A 23,848-nucleotide genomic window follows, 5' to 3' on the forward strand; every position below is an offset into this window, starting at 1 on the left:
CTTTTTCTTTGCAACTCTGGCTTTTTCTTTGCAACTCTGCCTAGAAGGCAAGCATCCCAGAAAAGCCTCTTCACTGTTGTGCTTTTCCTTCAAAAACAAGGACATTTCTAAGTGACCCCAAACTTTTGAATGGTAGTGTACATAACTACACTTTCCGTAAAAATACAGTCCGCTACACATATTACTCAAGGTAAACGTGTGTACTTTCTACGTCGTATCGACCACTACCTCAGGAGGTAGCGCACGACCCTCGGCTAAACAGTTGCCCTCCTTGAAGCAGGGCAGTGTAAACACAAATGTCTTAGTGAGCCAACACTCCTACAGTATACATGGTAATAGCAGAGCAATGTTTTAGAAACAGCTGAAATGTATAAACATTTTCCTCATATTTAAGAAATGTTTTATTGAGTTTTACCATGAAATTGCAGTAACAGCCTGTTACATTCTTAAATTGTCGCAGTAGCTGCTGGTTGCACTGAGCCATGTAAAACTATGGAAGCCCATCCCCACCACCCAAAAAATATAAAATGTGTATCATACAAATAGGATATGTTTTCTCATTTGTAACATTGTGTGGTGATTTCAGAGGTGGCACCACAGGTCCCAGAGTGGTGGCGGTGGGGGGAATTATTTTCCTGGGGCCCAGAGTTATTCCTGATCTGGTAGTAGGCTAACCTAACCAACTCTGAACCCTAGTTGTAGGATATGACATAGTAATAAGTCGGCTGTAAAAACATGTTTTATATGTACTATGATGGGACCAGATCATTTTTCTAATCAGGTCACATGCTTTTATGAACAACTCCTGGAAAAACTCCTGGCCAAGGGAGCTTGAAAACATTAAGACCCTTTAAACGGACAAAGAGACAAATGCGATTGGACAATAACACTAACAGGGATGAGCTCGCTGTATGTAGGCCTTTGCATCTGTAACTATAAAAGACACTCATACAGTATGTCATCACTATTGTGTTGATTCATTCCAGTCAATCATTTTTTATAAAAAATGCCTCGGTGACTTAGCCACCCGAAGTGTGAATTTAAATCAAATTTGATCATTCACATTTTCTTAGAACACAAATAAATGGGCATATTTTAGGCCATAAAAACATGACATTACGTTTATAGGCTAACGTCACTTGATGAAGCCTGTTATACAACTCTGTGCTTTGGTCTTGAAGCTAAAATGTAATGAGTGAAGCATTCAGATGAGAAAATAAACCATTTAATTGTCTGCACATTCATGCTTGTGAATTGTTTCATTATTTAAGAGTGTAATATGGATTTGTTGCATTATTTAACAGTGTAATATGTTTTTGAAGAAAGGTTTGTCATACTGTGATATTTGCGGTCAATTTGAGCTGTGGACCAACAATGTGGCATTGCCAGCCACAACGAAAGGTAGGCATGGATGTCATGTGAATTGAAAAGTAGAACTCTTTCAAATCTCGTAGTGGGAATAGGCGACACAACAGAGAGGGATCCTTTGAGACTTCTCAGAGATTTCCCAGTATCTCAAAAGATTTTCAGGAAGTTTCATTTTCAGTCAGTTAGCGGCAATCCTCTGCACCCCCTCGCATACGCACACACACACACACACACACACACACACACACACACACACACACACACACACACACACACACACACACACACACACACACACACACACACACACACACACACACACACACACACACACACACACACACACACACTTGTTTTACTGTCCTTGTGGGGAACAAACAATTCCCATTTAAAATCCAATTTTCCCTAACCCCTAACCCTAACACCTAACTCTAACTCTAATGCCTAAAATAGCCCTTTTCCGCGAAATGTCCCCACAAATGTCAACCCCCTCACTTTTCTTTGTTTTACTATCCTTGTGAGGACTTCTGGTCCCCACAAGGATAGTAAAACCAAACACACACACTCGTTTAACTGGAGCTTCTTTCTCCCCTCATCCACAGAGTAAGCTGATCGCGGGTCGCATCATCCCGGCTATAGCCACGACCACGGCTGCGGTGTCATGTGAATTGAAAAGTAGAACTCTTTCAAATCTCGTAGTGGGAATAGGGTCTTAATTATCTATATAGAGGACAACAACAGTAGGGGGAAACAGCTGTTTAAAACCCACAGTCCCTGGGGATGAAGGGGGATGCTAGGGGCATTGGGGAAAAAGTGCAGTCATTTTGTTATTGCCGAAGTATGGCTATTAGCCAGCTAAGCCCCATTTCCTGTTTTAGAATAGCAAAAAAAGCATGCTATTGTTACAGACGAATAAACCACTTCAGTTGCACCAAGAGTGTATTCAGAACGAAAAACCGTATATAAACTCAGCGTTTATTTTCAGTAAAATTAACGTGTGTAAATATTTGTATGAACATAACAAGATGCAACAACTGAGACATAAACTGAACTAGTTCCACAGACATGTGACTAACAAAAATTGAATAATGTGTCCCTGAACAAAGGGGGGGTCAAAATCAAAAGTAACAGTCAGTATCTGGTGTGGCCACCAGCTGCATTAAGTACTGCAGTGCATCTCCTCCTCATGGACTGCACCAGATTTGCCAGATCTTGCTGTGAGATGTTACCCCACTCTTCCACCAAGGCACCTGCAAGTTCCCGGACATTTCTGGGGGGAATGGCCCTAGCCCTCACCCTCCGATACAACAGGTCCCAGATGTGCTCAATGGGATTGAGAGCCGGGCTCTTCGCTGGCCACGGCAGAACACTGACATTCCTGTCTTGCAGGAAATCAAGCACAGAACGAGCAGCATGGCTGGTGGCATTGTCATGCTGGAGGGTCATGTCAGGATGAGCCTGCAGGAAGGGTACCACATGAGGGAGGAGGATGTCTTCCCTGTAACGCACAGCGTTGAGATTGCCTGCAATGACAACAAGCTCAGTCTGATGATGCTGTGACACACCGCCCCAGACCATGACGGACCCTCCACCTCCAAATGAGGTGGAGGGTCCACGACTCGTCAGAGAAGAGCACTTTTTGCCAGTCCTGTCTGTTACAGGGACGGTGGGTTTGTGCCCAAAGGCAACATTGTTGCCGGTGAGGACCTGCCTTACAACAGGCCTACAAGCCCTCAGTTCAGCCTCTCTCAGTCTATTGTGGACAGTCTGAGCACTGATGGAGGGATTGTGCGTTCCTGGTGTAACTCGTGCAGTTGTTGTTGCCATCCTGTACCTGTCCCGCAGGTGTGATGTTCGGATGTACCGATCCTGTGCAGGTGTTGTTACACGTGGTCTGCCACTGCGAGAACGATCAGCTGTCCATCCTGTCTCCCTGTAGCGCTGTCTTAGGCGTCTTACAGTACAGACATTGCAATTTATTCCCCTAGCCACATTTGCAGTCCTCATGCCTCCTTACAGCATGCCTAAGGCATGTTCACGCAGATGAGCAGGGACCTTGTGGTGTTTTTCAGAGTCAGTAGAAAGGCCTCTTTACTGTCCTAAGTTTTCATAACTGTGACCTTAATTGCCTACTGTCTATAAGCTGCTAGTGTGTTAACGACCGTTCCACAGGTGCATGTTCATTAATTGTTTATGGTTCATTGAAAAAGCATGGGAAACAGTGTTTTAACCCTTTACAATGAAGATCTGTGAAGTTATTTGGATTTTTACGAATTATCTTTAAATGACAGGGTCCTGAAAAAGGGCCATTTCTTTTTTTGCTGAGTTTATTATATCACCTTTATGGTTGCAATAACCATCTACCAGTCTCCGTGGCCAGATGTTAATGGTCCATTTATATGGGGCTTTCACTGCAGGCCTTCTCTTAGCCAACGTTTAGCTCATCGCTACTGTGTACAATCTCTCTTTCTCCTAGAATGATATCTCTATCTGCACAGAGCATGTTTCTGCAGAGAAGGAGGACTGTGGCATGCAGACAAAATATCTAAAGATGAGGTTATCTGCTGGTCAAGCTAACAGACTACCAAACCCATTTAAGGCTCTAGTCCAGTTATTTGACATAAAAAGCTGACTGATCTCATGGCTGGGGTGGTCTACATCCATGCATACGTAAGTTGATCCCTTGATAGTTGTCAGATCACCAGTGAGATGTAACAGCTGCACGCCTGCACTCACTTCAAAAGCAGACTAATAAAATCTGCAATAATCCTCAAGGATATTTAGTCTGGCAGGGAAACAGGCTGAGATGAACATGATAAAGTAGCATGTTGCAGCAATGACTAAAGCAGACCATGTGGTCCAGCTGCGATTCAGCTCTGTGACCAAGAGGCAAAATCTTGATACTTATCAATGTGTTCATGAAACATTTGTTTATGAAAAAAACATTGTAAAAGCAGGTATAATTATGATAAATACACTGTGCAGAGTGCTAGTGTATACAAAGAATATAAACATTCTTATAACCTTAAAAGTGTATTTGCTAAAGTATTTTTTCTTGTTCCTCCGGATAACGTATACAAATAATGTCTCTACCTAATTATTAGTGCTGCAGACTGCGCTTCCGCTGCACTTCTCCTTCATGTTGCCATCTCTCCATCTGGCCTGACAGCTTGTCTTCCACACACCTCCTCCACCACCACACACACCTCCTCCATCTAGCACACAAAGGCTGCCAAGGTGAGCTGAGGTAACCAGACCCCAGGACTCCCTCCAGATGGCTCTGGCCACACCTCCAACAGGCTAGCTGGGCAGCTGTCCTTTACAACACTCAGGAGAAAGGGAGCGGCTATCCCCATAGCTTTGCCTCGGACAAGGTGAGAGGGGGGGGGTTGACTGACAATGTGCTTTGAGAACAGTGACTGGAGTGAGGTGATTGGTAAGCTTGTATGTGAGAGCATGTCATCCCTAAAGACAGGAAAGGAAGCAGCAGACAGAAGTATGTATGAGCTGAAGTATTGAAAACAAACCCACAGGAAGCTGAGGTCTGTCTGGGCCTTCCGTTAACCCAGTCTACTCTCAGGAGGACTAGGGGAGATGCACGCACACGTTCCTCACATAAAATAACATCCTCCCCCCCCGCCTGTCAGGAGGGCTGACATGGGACTTCCCCAATTCTGACCTTTGGGTTCAGAGGTCACTCACGTGCCATGTTCATGATGACCACTATGCTATGAATGTCCATAAACCCACATACTATCAATTTTGGCATAATCAAGTTGCTTTGCTTCTATTGTACATACAGGAAACATGGACACAAAAGAGGAGGCAGAGTGTTAGTCTGCATCACTATATTTCAGCAATACTATTCAAACACAAAAAGCACGGTAAGCCTGTTTTTTTTGCAATGGAGGAAATTAGGTGACATTTGTTCTCTTTAGTCGGTCTCCAGTCTGACTGAGGAACAAGTTGCGACCATTTGGGAGGGGTGTGTGTGTGTGTGTGTGTGTGTGTGTGTGTGTGTGTGTGTGTGTGTGTGTGTGTGTGTGTGTGTGTGTGTGTGTGTGTGTGTGTGTGTGTGTGTGTGCACAATATACACTGAGTATACAAAACATTAGGAACACCTTCCTAATATTGAGTTGCACCCTCCTTTTGCCCTCAGAACAGCCTCAATTCGTCGGGGCCCAGCCAGACCCAGACCCAGACCCAGACCCAAACCCAGACCCAGACCCAGACCCAGACCCGGACCTAACCGGACCTCTGTGTTCTCCCCATCTGGAGACCTGTACTCTATCTACTCTGGCCTACATGGCTCCTTCACTCCTACTTAGAGTCAGCCATACACTAGCCCAGCCCAACACATTACACTAGTCCAGCCCAACACAGCACAACAACAGAGCTCAACACATTACACTAGCCCAGCCCAACAACAGAGCTCAACACAGTACAGCTCAGCTCAGCCCAACACAGCACAACAACAAAGCTCAACACAGTACAGCTCAGCTCAGCCCAACACAGCACAACAACAGAGCTCAACACATTACAGCTCAGCCCAGCTCAGCTCAGTCCAACAATAGAGCTCAACACATTACAGTCCAGCCCAACACATTACACTAGCCCAGCCCAACAACAGAGCTCAACACATTACAGCTCAGCCCAGCCCAACACAGCACAACAACAGGGCTCAACACATTACAGCTCAGACCAACACAGCACAACAACAGAGCTCAACACATTACACTAGCCTAGCCCAACAACAGAGCTCAACACATTACAGCTCAGCCCAGCCCAACACAGCACAACAACAGGGCTCAACACATTACAGCTCAGACCAACACAGCACAACAACAGAGCTCAACACATTACACTAGCCTAGCCCAACAACAGAGCTCAACACAGTACAGCACAGCCCAGCCCAACAACAGAGCTCAACACAGTACATCACAGCCCAGCCCAACAACAGAGCTCAACACCTTACAGCTCAGCCCAACACAGCACAACAACAGAGCTCAACACATTACAGCTCAGCTCAGCCCAACACAGCACAACAACAGAGCTCAACACATTACAGCACAGCCCAACAACAGAGCTCAACACAGTACATCACAGCCCAGCCCAACAACAGAGCTCAACACCTTACAGCTCAGCCCAACACAGCACAACAACAGAGCTCAACACATTACAGCTCAGCTCAGCCCAACACAGCACAACAACAGAGCTCAACACATTACAGCTCAGCCCAGCCCAACACAGCACAACAACAGAGCTCAACACATTACAGCTCAGCCCAGCCCAACACAGCACAACAACAGAGCTCAACACAGTACATACAGCCCAGCCCAACACAGCACAACAACAGAGCTCAACACAGTACATACAGCTCAGCACCACACAGCCCAGCCATAAGCTGCAGTTGGATGGCTTCCTGTGCATTGAGACATGAGGATACTGATTTAGAAGCTGAACTAAAATATATGCTGATGCCACAAAAAAAGAGACTTGAACAGTTGGGGTCTGGAAAATATTGTCCCCCTCCTCTGCAGTGTGTTATAAATCTTTAGGTTCTAGTTATTTAAAGTGCTCTCTCTGCATGACTGCTAACATTCACGGTGAATCAACTTTTTTCCATGCAGTTCTGACTAGGTTTGGAATGTCTGGACAAGGGACAAGGAAAAGAGGAAAAACAGAACTTCCCTACACAGAACTGGTGAAACATGATTTCCAACATTAATCATAACAAAAAGTCATTATGTCTGTGCTGTCCCCGCCTCATATGCTCCCATTGGTCTCATAAACAGGCCTACATATCACCATAGCTACCGAACTGCTCAACAAGCTTTTAGCATACCAAACAGAGAGAGGCCAGAGTTGGTCTGAACTGAGCAAGAGGACAGTGTACAGTACAACAACCCTGATCTGTCTGGATTTGGGGGCCCCTACGGGAGGACGAGACCCGCTTCCGGGGTCAGACCCTTCCAGAGGTGAGCTATCCTGGGACAGGGAAGGAGGGCGTGGCCTTACCTCATCATCGGGCGTCCTTCCAATCCATGACCCAAAACTAGACCCAGAGTTCTGTTTGGCTTTCTAATTGGCAAGTGCCCATTCTTGTTCTAGGTTCTAGTGTGGCCATTGTTCCATAGAACCCAATAAGCCAGGCATTACATCTGAAGCAAACTGGAGATGTGGGACTGAAAGCTCTCTCTTCTTAGAGCACACAATATTTTCTCTGCTCTTTTCTCTGCTTCTGCTCTATTCTCTTGCTTCACACTTGGGTGCCTTTATGCATTGAAGGTCTCCTGGATTGTGCAAACACAGCTCCAGGCAGGGTGGTGCGGGGGTGGGGGGTGTACAGTTACTCCCTGCCTTACCTGGATGCTAACACCCCCTCGGATTAGACTGAGTTAACACCTCCCTTATAGGCCGTGGATTCTCAGGTTAGCTGTAGTCTCTTACACTAAGGGCACTCACTGTTGGAACTAACTATCTGTTTATAAAGTGGAACAGATTTAGGCCTAAATGCTGAAGTAACAGTAGCAGTTAAGAGGCAGACTGAATACAGTCTCTGTTTTATTCTATTTTACCATGTAAATACTGTCAGTTCCATTCCCTCTCCTGTAATTTAGTTTTTTCTTTCATCACTTTACACTGTGGGTGTGTGTGCTGACCGGTTACTCACTGTGAAGCGCTGTGGCCCGAGGGGCTCTGACAGGACACAGTACTGGACAGCCAGGTTGATGTAGCCTGAGCGGTAGGAGCTGATCTTCCTGTGGCCCTGGACCAGCTTGTACAGCTCCACACACATCAGACCTGCCACCGCAGCCGTGGTCGTGGCTATAGCCGGGATGATGCGACCCGCGATCAGCTTACTCTGTGGATGAGGGGAGAAAGAAGCTCCAGTTAAACGAGTGTGTGTGTTTGGTTTTACTATCCTTGTGGGGACCAGAAGTCCTCACAAGGATAGTAAAACAAAGAAAAGTGAGGGGGTTGACATTTGTGGGGACATTTCGCGGAAAAAGGCTATTTTAGGCATTAGAGTTAGAGTTAGGTGTTAGGGTTAAGAGTTAGGGAAAATTGGATTTTAAATGGGAATCTATTGTTTGTTCCCCACAAGGACAGTAAAACAAATGTGTGTGTGTGTGTGTGTGTGTGTGTGTGTGTGTGTGTGTGTGTGTGTGTGTGTGTGTGTGTGTGTGTGCGTATGCGAGGGGGTGGAGAGGATTGCCGCTAACTGACTGAAAATGAAACTTCCTGAAAATCTTTTGAGATACTGGGAAATCTCTGAGAAGTCTCAAAGGATCCCTCTCTGTTGTGTCGCTGTGATAGGAGAACAGAATGAAGATTCTAACCTTGTGACGATCAGCTGTTGGGATGTCGTAGTTCTCTGCCCTCAAGTTAGAGGCAGCCACTATGTAGTCAATGTGGAAGTTATTATCATCATCCTGTAAACACAATTGATCCTCTTTATAATACATGAATGCATTAACCGTTAATGTCCAAAGACCACTAGATTGTTATATTTTCAGGGAACACCTGCCACAGGAGCAACATCGTTCTGAAGAGGAGACAAATGGAGAAACATTCTGACATACGTTACATACATTACATTAACAGCTGAGATGAAGATGAGATCAACTGAATCCAGGCCAGAATACTTCTCAGCACTTCCTTGTCTTCCTTGTCTATTAAAGCCAAATGAGTCAATGATGTGATGCCGTGGTTCGTCTGCTTTGAGCTCTGAGGCCTTTGTGTCTGTGTCACTTTAATTACACTAGTACATGACTTATCACCCCTCTGCCATGTAGTGGAAATCAGATTCCTCTGTGAGCGACACTGTCTATGAGCTCATACCTCAGCCAGCACAGCCCTACAAAGAGGGCGACAATCAGTCAGGGGCAGCTGGAGGGGTCGTGAGGTAGTCACACCTGGCAACCCGATACTGCGGAATCTGTTTCCTCACATTCCAGGCATCTGTAGCATGACCTGGCCAGTTAGCAGAGGTAGAGAGGAGGTGGAGGAGGAGGATGTGGACAAGGAGGATGAGGGGGTGGACGAGGAGGAGGGTCTCAGTCACATCCAAGGCAAGGTGACATCTAATACCTGTCTTACCTCAGCCACCCTACACACTTCGCCAGCCACACTAATCAGTCATCTGTACTACATAGCTCCAAACCTCATTTAATGATGGATAGATGAGGTGGGGGAGTGAGAGAGAAGAGTGGGAGTGAGAGAAAGAAAGAAAGAAAGAAAGGAGAGAGAGAGAGGCTCCGGTTCCACTGCATGACAGTGACTGGCTGTACAATGGAAGTGTTATGGAGGAACTTTTGCCCTCTGGGCTGTGTGAGTGTGCCGCTTCACAGGGCTGGGTGACATGGTGGTGGTAGACCATGTGAGGTGGGGAACAGGGGGGACACCCTACAGCCCCACAAACAGAGCTAGAGGGCCTAGTCACTGTAGACTGTTTATTCACCACTGTTCTGAAGACTGTTTATTCACCACTGTTCTGTAGACTGTTTATTCACCACTGTTCTGAAGACTGTTTATTCACCACTGTTCTGAAGACTGTTTATTCACCACTGTTCTGTAGACTGTTTATTCACCACTGTTCTGAAGACTGTTTATTCACCACTGTTCTGAAGACTGTTTATTTACCACTGTTCTGAAGGCTGTTTATTCACCACTGTTCTGAAGACTGTTTATTCACCACTGTTCTGTAGACTGTTTATTCACCACTGTTCTGTAGACTGTTTATTCACCACTGTTCTGAATACTGTTTATTCACCACTGTTCTGTAGACTGTTTATTCACCACTGTTCTGAAGGCTGTTTATTCACCACTGTTCTGAAGACTGTTTATTCACCACTGTTCTGAAGACTGTTTATTCACCACTGTTCTGAAGACTGTTTATTCACCACTGTTCTGAAGACTGTTTATTCACCACTGTTCTGAAGACTGTTTATTCACCACTGTTCTGTAGACTGTTTATTCACCACTGTTCTGAAGACTGTTTATTCACCACTGTTCTGAAGGCTGTTTATTTACCACTGTTCTGAAGACTGTTTATTCACCACTGTTCTGAAGACTGTTTATTCACCACTGTTCTGAAGGCTGTTTATTCACCACTGTTCTGAAGACTGTTTATTCACCACTGTTCTGAAGACTGTTTATTCACCACTGTTCTGAAGGCTGTTTATTCACCACTGTTCTGAAGACTGTTTATTCACCACTGTTCTGAAGGCTGTTTATTCACCACTGTTCTGAAGACTGTTTATTCACCACTGTTCTGAAGACTGTTTATTCACCACTGTTCTGAAGGCTGTTTATTCACCACTGTTCTGAAGACTGTTTATTCACCACTGTTCTGAAGGCTGTTTATTCACCACTGTTCTGTAGACTGTTTATTCACCACTGTTCTGAAGACTGTTTATTTACCACTGTTCTGAAGGCTGTTTATTTACCACTGTTCTGAAGACTGTTTATTCACCACTGTTCTGAAGGCTGTTTATTCACCACTGTTCTGAAGGCTGTTTATTCACCACTGTTCTGAAGACTGTTTATTCACCACTGTTCTGAAGACAGTTTATTCACCACTGTTTTGAAGACTGTTTATTCACCACTGTTCTGAAGACTGTTTATTCACCACTGTTCTGAAGACTGTTTATTCACCACTGTTCTGAAGGCTGTTTATTCACCACTGTTCTGAAGGCTGTTTATTCACCACTGTTCTGTAGACTGTTTATTCACCACTGTTCTGAAGACTGTTTATTCACCACTGTTCTGAAGACTGTTTATTCACCACTGTTCTGTAGACTGTTTATTCACCACTGTTCTGAAGACTGTTTATTCACCACTGTTCTGAAGACTGTTTATTCACCACTGTTCTGAAGACTGTTTATTCACCACTGTTCTGAAGGCTGTTTATTCACCACTGTTCTGAAGACTGTTTATTCACCACTGTTCTGAAGACTGTTTATTCACCACTGTTCTGAAGACTGTTTATTCACCACTGTTCTGAAGACTGTTTATTCACCACTGTTCTGAAGACTGTTTATTTACCACTGTTCTGTAGACTGTTTATTCACCACTGTTCTGAAGACTGTTTATTCACCACTGTTCTGAAGGCTGTTTATTTACCACTGTTCTGTAGACTGTTTATTCACCACTGTTCTGAAGACTGTTTATTCACCACTGTTCTGAAGACTGTTTATTTACCACTGTTCTGTAGACTGTTTATTCACCACTGTTCTGAAGGCTGTTTTTAACAAGATATGCACTCTCTAAAATACTACCCCTTACAGTAGCAGTGCAACAGAGAGGACCCAGAACACAGGACAGCCCTGTTTCCTTAGACACTGAGCCACTGCAGCGTGTGTCCCGTTAGCGACTATTACAGACAAGGGTCACTGAGGACCCAAAGATGAAACTGCTATTTTTTTTGCCCCATATAGAGTTCAACATGGACCCCTGCCCTCTGTGTGGCCCCTAGCACTATGTAGTGTTACCAGTGGAGATATGGCGAGCATGGCGCTGGGCTCTTATTACCTTCTCAAAGTCAATGGGGTGCATCAGCAGGGCTGCGCTGTTCACTGGAGGAGAGGACAGCTTCATCTGCAACTCCTCCAGTCGGCCTGTGTCTGGTCAAATGGAAAAGAAACAGAGTAACACAAAGGCCTGAGAAACAGGCTTATAACACAACATACAGTAGATAAATGGACAGTTTACTCACCCAAATTTCCACTCTCCCTCTCCTCCTCCATCTCCTTGTCAGTGAGATGGATCTTGACAGTAGACTTGGGGGTGAAGGCAGGTATGTGGACCGTCTCTAGGATGCTCCTGATGGCAGAGCAGTCTCGTGTACCCACAATCCCATAGATCTGCCCATAGAGGTTGGCTGCTGCCACCACATAGTCCATATGGGTGGTCTACAATACATGACAAGATAACACAAACTGTTAATGACCCCCCACCTCTCCATCTCAACAGTCACAACCAGACCTGCTGAGCTAAAATAAATAATTACATTACACACATGCTGCTAACTCAAACAAAACCCACAAATCCACTTTGGTCATATTAGGGGTGGTACAAAGACCACTTCCTACCAGTTGCACGCGAGGAGCAAAAGCTGTGGAAAATGTTCATATCTGACAGGATGTTCATCATGGATAGAGTTGGGTAGGTTACTTTCTAAATGTAATCTGTTACAGTTACTAGTTAGCTGTCTAAAATTATGATCAGTAACGTAACTTTTAGATTACTCAGAAACTCAGTAGCACAATCTGATTACTTTCAGCTACTTTTGGATTACTTTCCCCGTCAGAGGCATTAGAAGAAGACAAAAAGGATTCATCAAACGCATTTGGTGTCCTCATAGTGGTCTGTGACTTGTGGTCAGACTCGCTTAGGTGGAACAAACTTAAACTTGTGCCGTTTTTGAAAATCATTGAGAAATCAGAAAGGTGTCATAATGTATTTTTTGGCAAAAATTGTTCTGAATTTAAAAGTAATCCAAGAGGTAATCATCTGGTTTTTCAAAAATATCTGTAATCTGATTAGAATACTTTTGCTGGTAACCTAACTGATTACAGTTAGAGTTTTTTGTAATCGGATTACATGTAACTGGGGAACAGAGAGGAGAGAATCAGTTACTCTCCAACTCTGCTCATGTAATATGTCCACCACATGATGACTGGACTGTATGAGCTATCAGCAAAGTCACCCAGTAGTTACCAAAGGAGAAAACTTTAACCAAAAAATAGAAATATGTTTTATTGTCACATACACCAGATAGGTGCAGTGAAATGTGTTGTTCTACAAGGTCAGTAGTAGTAGTACGGCGCACCTGGCTGGAGCAAATGAAGGTTAAGTTCCTTGCTCAAGGGCATATCAACAGATTTTTAACTTTGTCAGCTCGGGTATTCAAACCAGGAACCTTTCGGTGACTGGCCACGGCCCTAAAAGCTACGCTACCTGCCCCCTGTCAAGCCACAAAACAAGTCAGAAAACCATCGCAATTTACATCAGTTTAAAACCTCCCATCGGTGACCAACAAACCCCCTTGTGATTCATCATGTAGATTTAAAAAGTAATGTCTACCATTGAATACATCAGAGGACTATGAAAGATTCATAGGGTGGCTCCATTGATTTACAACTGCTACTAAATGGCATTCAACAGGCCGTGAATAGGCTCAATGCTCTAGAAGCAGTCAGTGTGTTTATTGAGTGTGTTGATAAGAGGCATTCCTAAAGACCATTGTTGTTGTCCTATTGTCTGCCTGTGAGAGCTGCAGGCCCAGACCTGAGGACAGGTGAGGAGACAACCCCTCATACCAGGAGAGGGGAACAGAGCGGAGATAACAGAGAGGAGAGAACAGAGAGGAGGGGAACAGAGAGGAGAGAACAGAGAGGAGATAACAGAGAGGAGAGAACAGAGAGGAGAGAACAGAGGAGAGAACAGAGAGGAGGGGAACAGAGAGGAGAGAACAGAGAGGAGAGAACAGAGAGGAGAGAACAGAGAGGAGAGAACAGAGAGGAGGGAAACAGAGAGGAGAGAACAGAGAGGAGAGGAACCAAGAGGAGGAGAACAGAGAGGAGGAGAACAGAGAGGAGAGAACAGAGAGGAGAGAACAGAGAGGAGAGGAACAGAGAGGAGGAGAACAGAGAGGAGAGAACAGAGAAGATGGTAACAGAGAGGAGGGGAACAGAGAGGAGATAACAGAGAGGAGAGAACAGAGAGGAGAGAACAGAGAGGAGAGAACAGAGAGGAGTGGAACAGAGAGGAGAGAACAGAGGCGAGAACAGAGAGGCGGGGAACAAAGAGGCGAGAACAGAGAGGCGGGGAACAGAGAGGAGGGGAACAGAGAGGAGGGGAACAGAGAAGAGAGAACAGAGGCGAGAACAGAGAGGAGAGAACAGAGAGGAGAGAACAGAGAGGCGGGGAACATTCCGCTTCGCTCCGCATTCCGCTTCGCTTCGCTCCACAGGTAGTATTACATTTCATTTCATTTCATTACAGTACAACGGTTTGATTTGTTTGATCTTAGCTAGCTACATAGCTAGCTACATAGCCGTCTTTGTATCAAAGATAATTGTGTAGTTTAGAGTAATTATTGAGGTTCGCTAGCCAGCTATTTTCGTCCTTCTAACGTAACGTAGTCAACACTGCTAGCTAGCTAGCCAGCTAGCCACCGAATAGCAGCACTGTATAAACTATTACTATTACATTACAACGGAACGACTTGATTAGTGTAGTGTTAGCTAGCTACATAGTTGTCTTTGCTGTCTTTGTATCCAAGATAATTGTGTAGTTTAGAGTAATTATCGGTTAGCTAGCCAGCTATTTTCGTCCGCCGCGCTGCCGTTCTCCTACCTAGTCAACACTGCTAGCTAACACTGCTAGCTAGCCAACTCCTACCGAATAGTAGCACTGTAGAAACTATTACATTACAACGGAACGACTTGATTAGCGTAGTGTTAGCTAGCTACATAGTTGTCTTTGCTGTCTTTGTATCCAAGATAATTGTGTAGTCTAGAGTAATTGTCGAGGTTACCTAGCCAGTTAGAGGTTACCTAGCCAGCTACACTTTCAAACAAAGTCAACAACGCAGCCACTGCTAGCTAGCCTATTTCACCAGCCAGCAGTACTATATCATTTTAGTCAATAAGATTTTTTGCAACGTAAGCTTAACTTTCTGAACATTCGAGACGTGTAGTCCACTTGTCATTCCAATCTCCTTTGCATTAGCGTAGCCTCTTCTGTAGCCTGTCAACTATGTGTCTGTCTATCCCTCTTCTCTCCTCTCTGCACAGACCATACAAACGCTTCACACCGCGTGGCCGCTGCTACTCTAATTTGGTGGTCCCAGCGCGCACGACCCACGTGGAGTTCCAGGTCTCCGGCAGCCTCTGGAACTGCCGATCTGCGCCCAACAAGGCAGAGTTCATCTCAGCTTATGCTTCCCTCCAGTCCCTCGACTTCTTGGCACTGACGGAAACATGGATTACCACTGATAACACTGCTACTCCTACTGCTCTCTCCTCGTCTGCCCACGTGTTCTCGCACACCCCGAGAGCTTCTGGTCAGCGGGGTGGTGGCACTGGGATCCTCATCTCTCCCAAGTGGACATTCTCTCTTTCTCCCTGTCTATCGCCTCCTTTGAATTCCATGCTGTCACAGTTACCAGCCCTTTCAAGCTTAACATCCTTATCATTTATCGCCCTCCAGGTTCCCTTGGAGAGTTCATCAATGAGCTTGACGCCCTGATAAGTTCCTTTCCTGAGGATGGCTCACCTCTCACAGTTCTGGGTGACTTTAACCTCCCCACGTCTACCTTTGACTCATTCCTCTCTGCCTCCTTCTTTCCACTCCTCTCCTCTTTTGACCTCACCCTCTCACCTTCCCCCCCTACTCACAAGGCAGGCAATACGCTTGACCTCATCTTTACTAGATGCTGTTCTTCCACTAATCTCATTGCAACTCCCCTCCAAGTCTCCGACCACTACCTTGTATCCTTTTCCCTCTCGCTCTCATCCAACACTTCCCACACTGCCCCTACTCGGATGGTATCGCGCCGTCCCAACCTTCGCTCTCTCTCCCCCGCTACTCTCTCCTCTTCCATCCTATCATCTCTTCCCTCTGCTCAAACCTTCTCCAACCTATCTCCTGATTCTGCCTCCTCAACCCTCCTCTCCTCCCTTTCTGCATCCTTTGACTCTCTATGTCCCCTATCCTCCAGGCCGGCTCGGTCCTCCCCTCCTGCTCCGTGGCTCGACGACTCATTGCGAGCTCACAGAACAGGGCTCCGGGCAGCCGAGCGGAAATGGAGGAAAACTCGCCTCCCTGCGGACCTGGCATCCTTTCACTCCCTCCTCTCTACATTCTCCTCTTCTGTCTCTGCTGCTAAAGCCACTTTCTACCACTCTAAATTCCAAGCATCTGCCTCTAACCCTAGGAAGCTCTTTGCCACCTTCTCCTCCCTCCTGAATCCTCCTCCCCCTCATCCCCCCTCCTCCCTCTCTGCGGATGACTTCGTCAACCATTTTGAAAAGAAGGTCGACGACATCCGATCCTCGTTTGCTAAGTCAAACGACACCGCTGGTTCTGCTCACACTGCCCTACCCTGTGCTTTGACCTCTTTCTCCCCTCTCTCTCCAGATGAAAACTCGCGTCTTGTGACGGCCGGCTGCCCAACAACCTGCCCGCTTGACCCTATCCCCTCCTTTCTTCTCCAGACCATTTCCGGAGACCTTCTCCCTTACCTCACCTCGCTCATCAACTCATCCTTGACCGCTGGCTACGTCCCTTCCGTCTTCAAGAGAGCGAGAGTTGCACCCCTTCTGAAAAAACCTACACTCGATCCCTCCGATGTCAACAACTACAGACCAGTATCCCTTCTTTCTTTTCTCTCCAAAACTCTTGAACGTGCCGTCCTTGGCCAGCTCTCCAGCTATCTCTCTCAGAATGACCTTCTTGATCCAAATCAGTCAGGTTTCAAGACTAGTCATTCAACTGAGACTGCTCTTCTCTGTGTCACGGAGGCGCTCCGCTCCGCACTGCTAAAGCTAACTCTCTCTCCTCTGCTCTCATCCTTCTAGACCTATCGGCTGCCTTTGATACTGTGAACCATCAGATCCTCCTCTCCACCCTCTCCGAGCTGGGCATCTCCGGCGCGGCCCACGCTTGGATTGCGTCCTACCTGACAGGTCGCTCCTACCAGGTGGCGTGGCGAGAATCTGTCTCCGCACCACGTGCTCTCACCACTGGTGTCCCTCAGGGCTCTGTTCTAGGCCCTCTCCTATTCTCGCTATACACCAAGTCACTTGGCTCTGTCATATCCTCACATGGTCTCTCCTATCATTGCTATGCAGACGACACACAATTAATCTTCTCCTTTCCCCCCTCTGATAACCAGGTGGCGAATCGCATCTCTCCATGTCTGGCAGACATATCAGTGTGGATGACGGATCACCACCTCAAGCTGAACCTCGGCAAGACGGAGCTGCTCTTCCTCCCGGGGAAGGACTGCCCGTTCCATGATCTCGCCATCACAGTTGACAACTCCATTGTGTCCTCCTCCCAGAGTGCTAAGAACCTTGGCGTGATCCTGGACAACACCCTGTCGTTCTCAACCAACATCAAGGCGGTGACCCGTTCCTGTAGGTTCATGCTCTACAACATTCGCAGAGTACGACCCTGCCTCACACAGGAAGCGGCGCAGATCCTAATCCAGGCACTTGTCATCTCCCGTCTGGATTACTGCAACTCGCTGTTGGCTGGGCTCCCTGCCTGTGCCATTAAACCCCTACAACTCATCCAGAACGCCGCAGCCCGTCTGGTGTTCAACCTTCCCAAGTTCTCTCACGTCACCCCGCTCCTCCGCTCTCTCCACTGGCTTCCAGTTGAAGCTCGCATCCGCTACAAGACCATGGTGCTTGCCTACGGAGCTGTGAGGGGAACGGCACCTCCGTACCTTCAGGCTCTGATCAGGCCCTACACCCAATCAAGGGCACTGCGTTCATCCACCTCTGGCCTGCTCGCCTCCCTACCTCTGAGGAAGTACAGTTCCCGCTCAGCCCAGTCAAAACTGTTCGCTGCTCTGGCACCCCAATGGTGGAACAAACTCCCTCACGACGCCAGGTCAGCGGAGTCAATCACCACCTTCCGGAGACACCTGAAACCCCACCTCTTTAAGGAATACCTAGGATAGGATAAAGTAATCCTTCTAACCCCCCCTCCCCCCTTAAAAGAGTTAGATGCACTATTGTAAAGTGGTTGTTCCACTGGATATCATAAGGTGAATGCACCAATTTGTATGTCGCTCTGGATAAGAGCGTCTGCTAAATGACTTAAATGTAATGTAAATGGAACAAAGAGGCGAGAACAGAGAGGCGGGGAACAGAGAGGAGGGGAACAGAGAGGAGGGGAAGAGAGGAGGGGAACAGAGAGGAGGGGAACAGAGAGGAGAGAACAGAGAGGAGAGAACAGAGAGGAGAGAACAGAGAGGCGGGGAACAAAGAGGCGAGAACAGAGTGAAGGGGAACAAAGAGGCGAGAACAGAGTGGAGGGGAACAGAGAGGAGAGAACAGAGAGGAGAGAACGATTTTTCACCTCTATAGCTCCATTGTCTGTGCCTGTGTGTGTGTGTGTGTGTGTGTGTGTGTGTGTGTGTGTGTGTGTGTGTGTGTGTGTGTGTGTGTGTGTGTGTGTGTGTGTGTGTGTGTGTGCCTGTGTGTGTGTGTGCCTGTGTGTGTGTGCCTAAGTGTGTGTGCCTGTGTGTGTGTGTGTGTGTGTGCGCGTACACATGTGTGCGTAAAGGTAGGGTAGATTTTATCCACCTTGCTTTGTCAGCAGCAGAAGGTAAGTGGTTCTCACAGGTTAGATAAGAACCAATTCAATATACAACCAGAGAGAATGTGAGGAGTGTGTTATCAGCTAAGATAATGACATTTCAAATCATTCCCGCTGACCGGTTCGACAGACAAATGAGACAACTGCAGTGCACTGTGTGTGTCTGAGACTGAGGAGAGATACAGTAGGTTGTGTAAAACTTACATTGCTGGGGTCAAAGGTCAAGGGATGGGGACATCTCTTTGCTCCAGACCAGAAAGGCAGACCTGAACTCGTCAACTGAGAAAACACAGACAAAGAGTGAATTCTAAATTAAATCAATCAATCACAGCAACAATTAACCAATACAATGACGGTATTCAAAGCAAAGGGAGTCTTGGGACTGTCCACACCAATCCATAGGAAATATACATCACTACCAAGATGATCATGGGATTATATGATATCTTCATAACCACAGAGTAAATATGAAAGGGATGTGTCCTTGTGCTTGGTATATGCATGACAATCACATTGTAATATAATACTTTCCCTGGGCCATTATCTGACACACCAACACCACATTCCCAGAGGCCATGCAGGCAGACAGAGAGACAGTTGTGTTTACCACACCATTTGTTGTCCTGATAAAAGAAGAACAGAGGAGCCTGAGAGCTTTGATCCCGAGGGGAGCAGCAGTCTAAGGCACTGCATGTCAGTGCTAGCGACGTCACTACAGACACCCTGGTTCATATCCAGGCTGTATCACAACCGGCCGTGACTGGGAGTCAAATAGGGCGGCGCATAATTGGCCCAGCGTCGTCCGGGTTTGGCCGATGTAGGCCGTCATTGTAAATAAGAATTTGTTCCCAACTGACTTGCCTAGTTAAATAAAGGTCACATGAAAAAAAAAAAAAATTGCCAACAGTCTCGAAGGTCTAAACAGTCCCAACACTCTTCCAACAGTCCCACTAGTCTACCAACACTCTTCCAAAAGTCCCAATAGTCTACCAACACTCTTCCAACAGTCCCAATAGTCTACCAACACTCTTCCAACAGTCCCAATAGTCTACCAACACTCTTCCAACAGTCCCAATAGTCTACCAACAGTCCCACTAGTCTACCAACACTCTTCCAACAGTCCCACTAGTCTACCAACACTCTTCCAACAGTCCCACTAGTCTACCAACACTCTTCCAACAGTCCCAATAGTCTACCAACACTCTTCCAACAGTCTACCAACACTCTTCCAACAGTCCCAATAGTCTACCAACACTCTTCCAACAGTCTACCAACACTCTTCCAACAGTCCCAATAGTCTACCAACACTCTTCCAACAGTCCCACTAGTCTACCAACACTCTTCCAACAGTCCCAATAGTCTACCAACACTCTTCCAACAGTCCCAATAGTCTACCAACACTCTTCCAACAGTCCCAATAGTCTACCAACACTCTTCCAACAGTCCCAATAGTCTACCAACACTCTTCCAACAGTCCCAATAGTCTACCAACACTCTTCCAACAGTCCCAATAGTCTACCAACACTCTTCCAACAGTCCCAATAGTCTACCAACACTCTTCCAACAGTCTACCAACACTCTTCCAACAGTCCCAATAGTCTACCAACACTCTTCCAACAGTCCCACTAGTCTACCAACACTCTTCCAACAGTCCCACTAGTCTACCAACACTCTTCCAACAGTCCCAATAGTCTACCAACACTCTTCCAACAGTCCCACTAGTCTACCAACAGTCTTCCAACAGTCCCACTAGTTTACCAACACTCTTCCAACAGTCCCAATAGTCTACCAACACTCTTCCAACAGTCCAAACAGTCTACCAACACTCTTCCAACAGTCCCAATAGTCTACCAACACTCTTCCAACAGTCCCAATAGTCTACCAACACTCTTCCAACAGTCTACCAACACTCTTCCAACAGTCCCAATAGTCTACCAACACTCTTCCAACAGTCTACCAACACTCTTCCAACAGTCCCAATAGTCTACCAACACTCTTCCAACAGTCCCACTAGTCTACCAACACTCTTCCAACAGTCCCAATAGTCTACCAACACTCTTCCAACAGTCCCAATAGTCTACCAACACTCTTCCAACAGTCCCAATAGTCTACCAACACTCTTCCAACAGTCCCAATAGTCTACCAACACTCTTCCAACAGTCTACCAAAACTCTTCCAACAGTCCCAATAGTCTACCAACACTCTTCCAACAGTCCCAACAGTCTACCAACACTGTTCCAACAGTCCCAATAGTCTACCAACACTCTTCCAACAGTCCCACTAGTCTACCAACACTCTTCCAACAGTCCCACTAGTCTACCAACACTCTTCCAACAGTCCCAATAGTCTACCAACACTCTTCCAACAGTCCCACTAGTCTACCAACAGTCTTCCAACAGTCCCACTAGTTTACCAACACTCTTCCAACAGTCCCAATAGTCTACCAACACTCTTCCAACAGTCCAAACAGTCTACCAACACTCTTCCAACAGTCCCAATAGTCTACCAACACTCTTCCAACAGTCCCAATAGTCTAACAACACTCTTCCAACAGTCTACCAACACTCTTCCAACAGTCCCAATAGTCTACCAACACTCTTCCAACAGTCTACCAACACTCTTCCAACAGTCCCAATAGTCTACCAACACTCTTCCAACAGTCCCACTAGTCTACCAACACTCTTCCAACAGTCCCACTAGTCTACCAACACTCTTCCAACAGTCCCAATAGTCTACCAACACTCTTCCAACAGTCCCACTAGTCTACCAACAGTCTTCCAACAGTCCCACTAGTTTACCAACACTCTTCCAACAGTCCCAATAGTCTACCAACACTCTTCCAACAGTCCAAACAGTCTACCAACACTCTTCCAACAGTCCCAATAGTCTACCAACACTCTTCCAACAGTCCCAATAGTCTAACAACACTCTTCCAACAGTCTACCAACACTCTTCCAACAGTCCCAATAGTCTACCAACACTCTTCCAACAGTCTACCAACACTCTTCCAACAGTCCCAATAGTCTACCAACACTCTTCCAACAGTCCCACTAGTCTACCAACACTCTTCCAACAGTCCCAATAGTCTACCAACACTCTTCCAACAGTCCCAATAGTCTACCAACACTCTTCCAACAGTCCCAATAGTCTACCAACACTCTTCCAACAGTCCCAATAGTCTACCAACACTCTTCCAACAGTCCCAATAGTCTACCAACACTCTTCCAACAGTCCCAATAGTCTACCAACACTCTTCCAACAGTCCCAATAGTCTACCAACACTCTTCCAACAGTCTACCAACACTCTTCCAACAGTCCCAATAGTCTACCAACACTCTTCCAACAGTCCCAACAGTCTACCAACACTCTTCCAACAGTCCCAATAGTCTACCAACACTCTTCCAACAGTCCCACTAGTCTACCAACACTCTTCCAACAGTCCCACTAGTCTACCAACACTCTTCCAACAGTCCCAATAGTCTACCAACACTCTTCCAACAGTCCCACTAGTCTACCAACAGTCTTCCAACAGTCCCACTAGTTTACCAACACTCTTCCAACAGTCCCAATAGTCTACCAACACTCTTCCAACAGTCCAAACAGTCTACCAACACTCTTCCAACAGTCCCAATAGTCTACCAACACTCTTCCAACAGTCCCAATAGTCTTCAAACAGTCCCAATAGTCTACCAACACTCTTCAAACAGTCCCAATAGTCTACCAACACTCTTCAAACAGTCCCAATAGTCTACCAACACTCTTCAAACAGTCCCAATAGTCTACCAACACTCTTCAAACAGTCCCAATAGTCTACCAACACTCTTCCAACAGTCCCAATAGTCTACCAACACTCTTCAAACAGTCCCAATAGTCTACCAACACTCTTCAAACAGTCCCAATAGTCTACCAACACTCTTCCAACAGTCCCAATAGTCTACCAACACTCTTCCAATAGTCTACCAACACTCTTCCAACAGTCCCATCAGTCTACCAACACTCTTCCAACAGTCCCAATAGTCTACCAACACTCTTCCAACAGTCCCAATAGTCTACCAACACTCTTCCAACAGTCCCACTAGTCTACCAACACTCTTCCAACAGTCCCAACAGTCTACCAACACTCTTCCAACAGTCCCAACAGTCTACCAACACTCTTCCAACAGTCCCACTAGTCTACCAACACTCTTCCAACAGTCCCAATAGTCTACCAACACTCTTCCAACAGTCCCACTAGTCTACCAACACTCTTCCAACAGTCCCACTAGTCTACCAACACTCTTCCAACAGTCCCAATAGTCTACCAACACTCTTCCAACAGTCCCACTAGTCTACCAACACTCTTCCAATAGTCCCAATAGTCTACCAACACTCTTCCAACAGTCCCAATAGTCTACCAACAGTCTTCAAACAGTCCCAAACAGTCTACCAATACTCTTCCAACAGTCTACCAACACTCTTCCAACAGTCCCAATAGTCTACCAACACTCTTCCAACAGTCTACCAACACTCTTCCAACAGTCCCAATAGTCTACCAACACTCTTCCAACAGTCCCAACAGTCTACCAACACTCTTCCAACAGTCCCAATAGTCTACCAACACTCTTCCAACAGTCCCAACAGTCTACCAACACTCTTCCAACAGTCCCACTAGTCTACCAACACTCTTCCAACAGTCCCAATAGTCTACCAACACTCTTCCAACAGTCCCACTAGTCTACCAACACTCTTCAAACAGTCCCACTAGTCTACCAACACTCTTCCAATAGTCTACCAACACTCTTCCAACAGTCCCAATAGTCTACCAACACTCTTCCAACAGTCCCAATAGTCTACCAACACTCTTCCAACAGTCCCACTAGTCTACCAACACTCTTCCAACAGTCCCACTAGTCTACCAACACTCTTCCAACAGTCCCAATAGTCTACCAACACTCTTCCAACAGTCCCAACAGTCTACCAACACTCTTCAAACAGTCCCAACAGTCTACCAACACTCTTCCAACAGTCCCAATAGTCTACCAACACTCTTCCAACAGTCCCACTAGTCTACCAACACTCTTCCAACAGTCCCAATAGTCTACCAACACTCTTCCAACAGTTCCAATAGTCTACCAACACTCTTCCAACAGTCCCAACA

The 23,848-nt window shown here is 46.3% G+C and overlaps 1 protein-coding gene across 3 annotated transcripts in view; it reads right to left on the reverse strand.

Moving 5' to 3' along the window:
• uba7 (ubiquitin-like modifier activating enzyme 7) overlaps positions 1-23,848 on the reverse strand; it is an 81,400-nt gene that overhangs the window by 30,156 nt on the left and 27,396 nt on the right. For 2 of the 3 annotated variants that reach the window (XR_011670900.1, XM_071367958.1), the window contains exons 17-21: positions 18,916-18,990; positions 12,089-12,284; positions 11,905-11,996; positions 8,712-8,804; positions 8,042-8,233 (exon numbers count right to left, since the gene is read on the reverse strand). Coding sequence is in view for 1 of the 3 variants with exons in the window: in XM_071367958.1 (XP_071224059.1) it covers positions 8,042-8,233; positions 8,712-8,804; positions 11,905-11,996; positions 12,089-12,284; positions 18,916-18,990 (648 nt within the window). In the remaining 2 variants the exon portion in view is untranslated. Of the gene's footprint in view, positions 1-8,041; positions 8,234-8,711; positions 8,805-9,213; positions 9,346-11,904; positions 11,997-12,088; positions 12,285-18,915; positions 18,991-23,848 lie in introns of those variants that run through there. The other variant, XR_011670902.1, reaches the window with a different exon arrangement.

This window comes from Salvelinus alpinus, chromosome 2, assembly GCF_045679555.1.
Source record: "Salvelinus alpinus chromosome 2, SLU_Salpinus.1, whole genome shotgun sequence".
Lineage (NCBI taxonomy): Eukaryota > Metazoa > Chordata > Actinopteri > Salmoniformes > Salmonidae > Salvelinus > Salvelinus alpinus.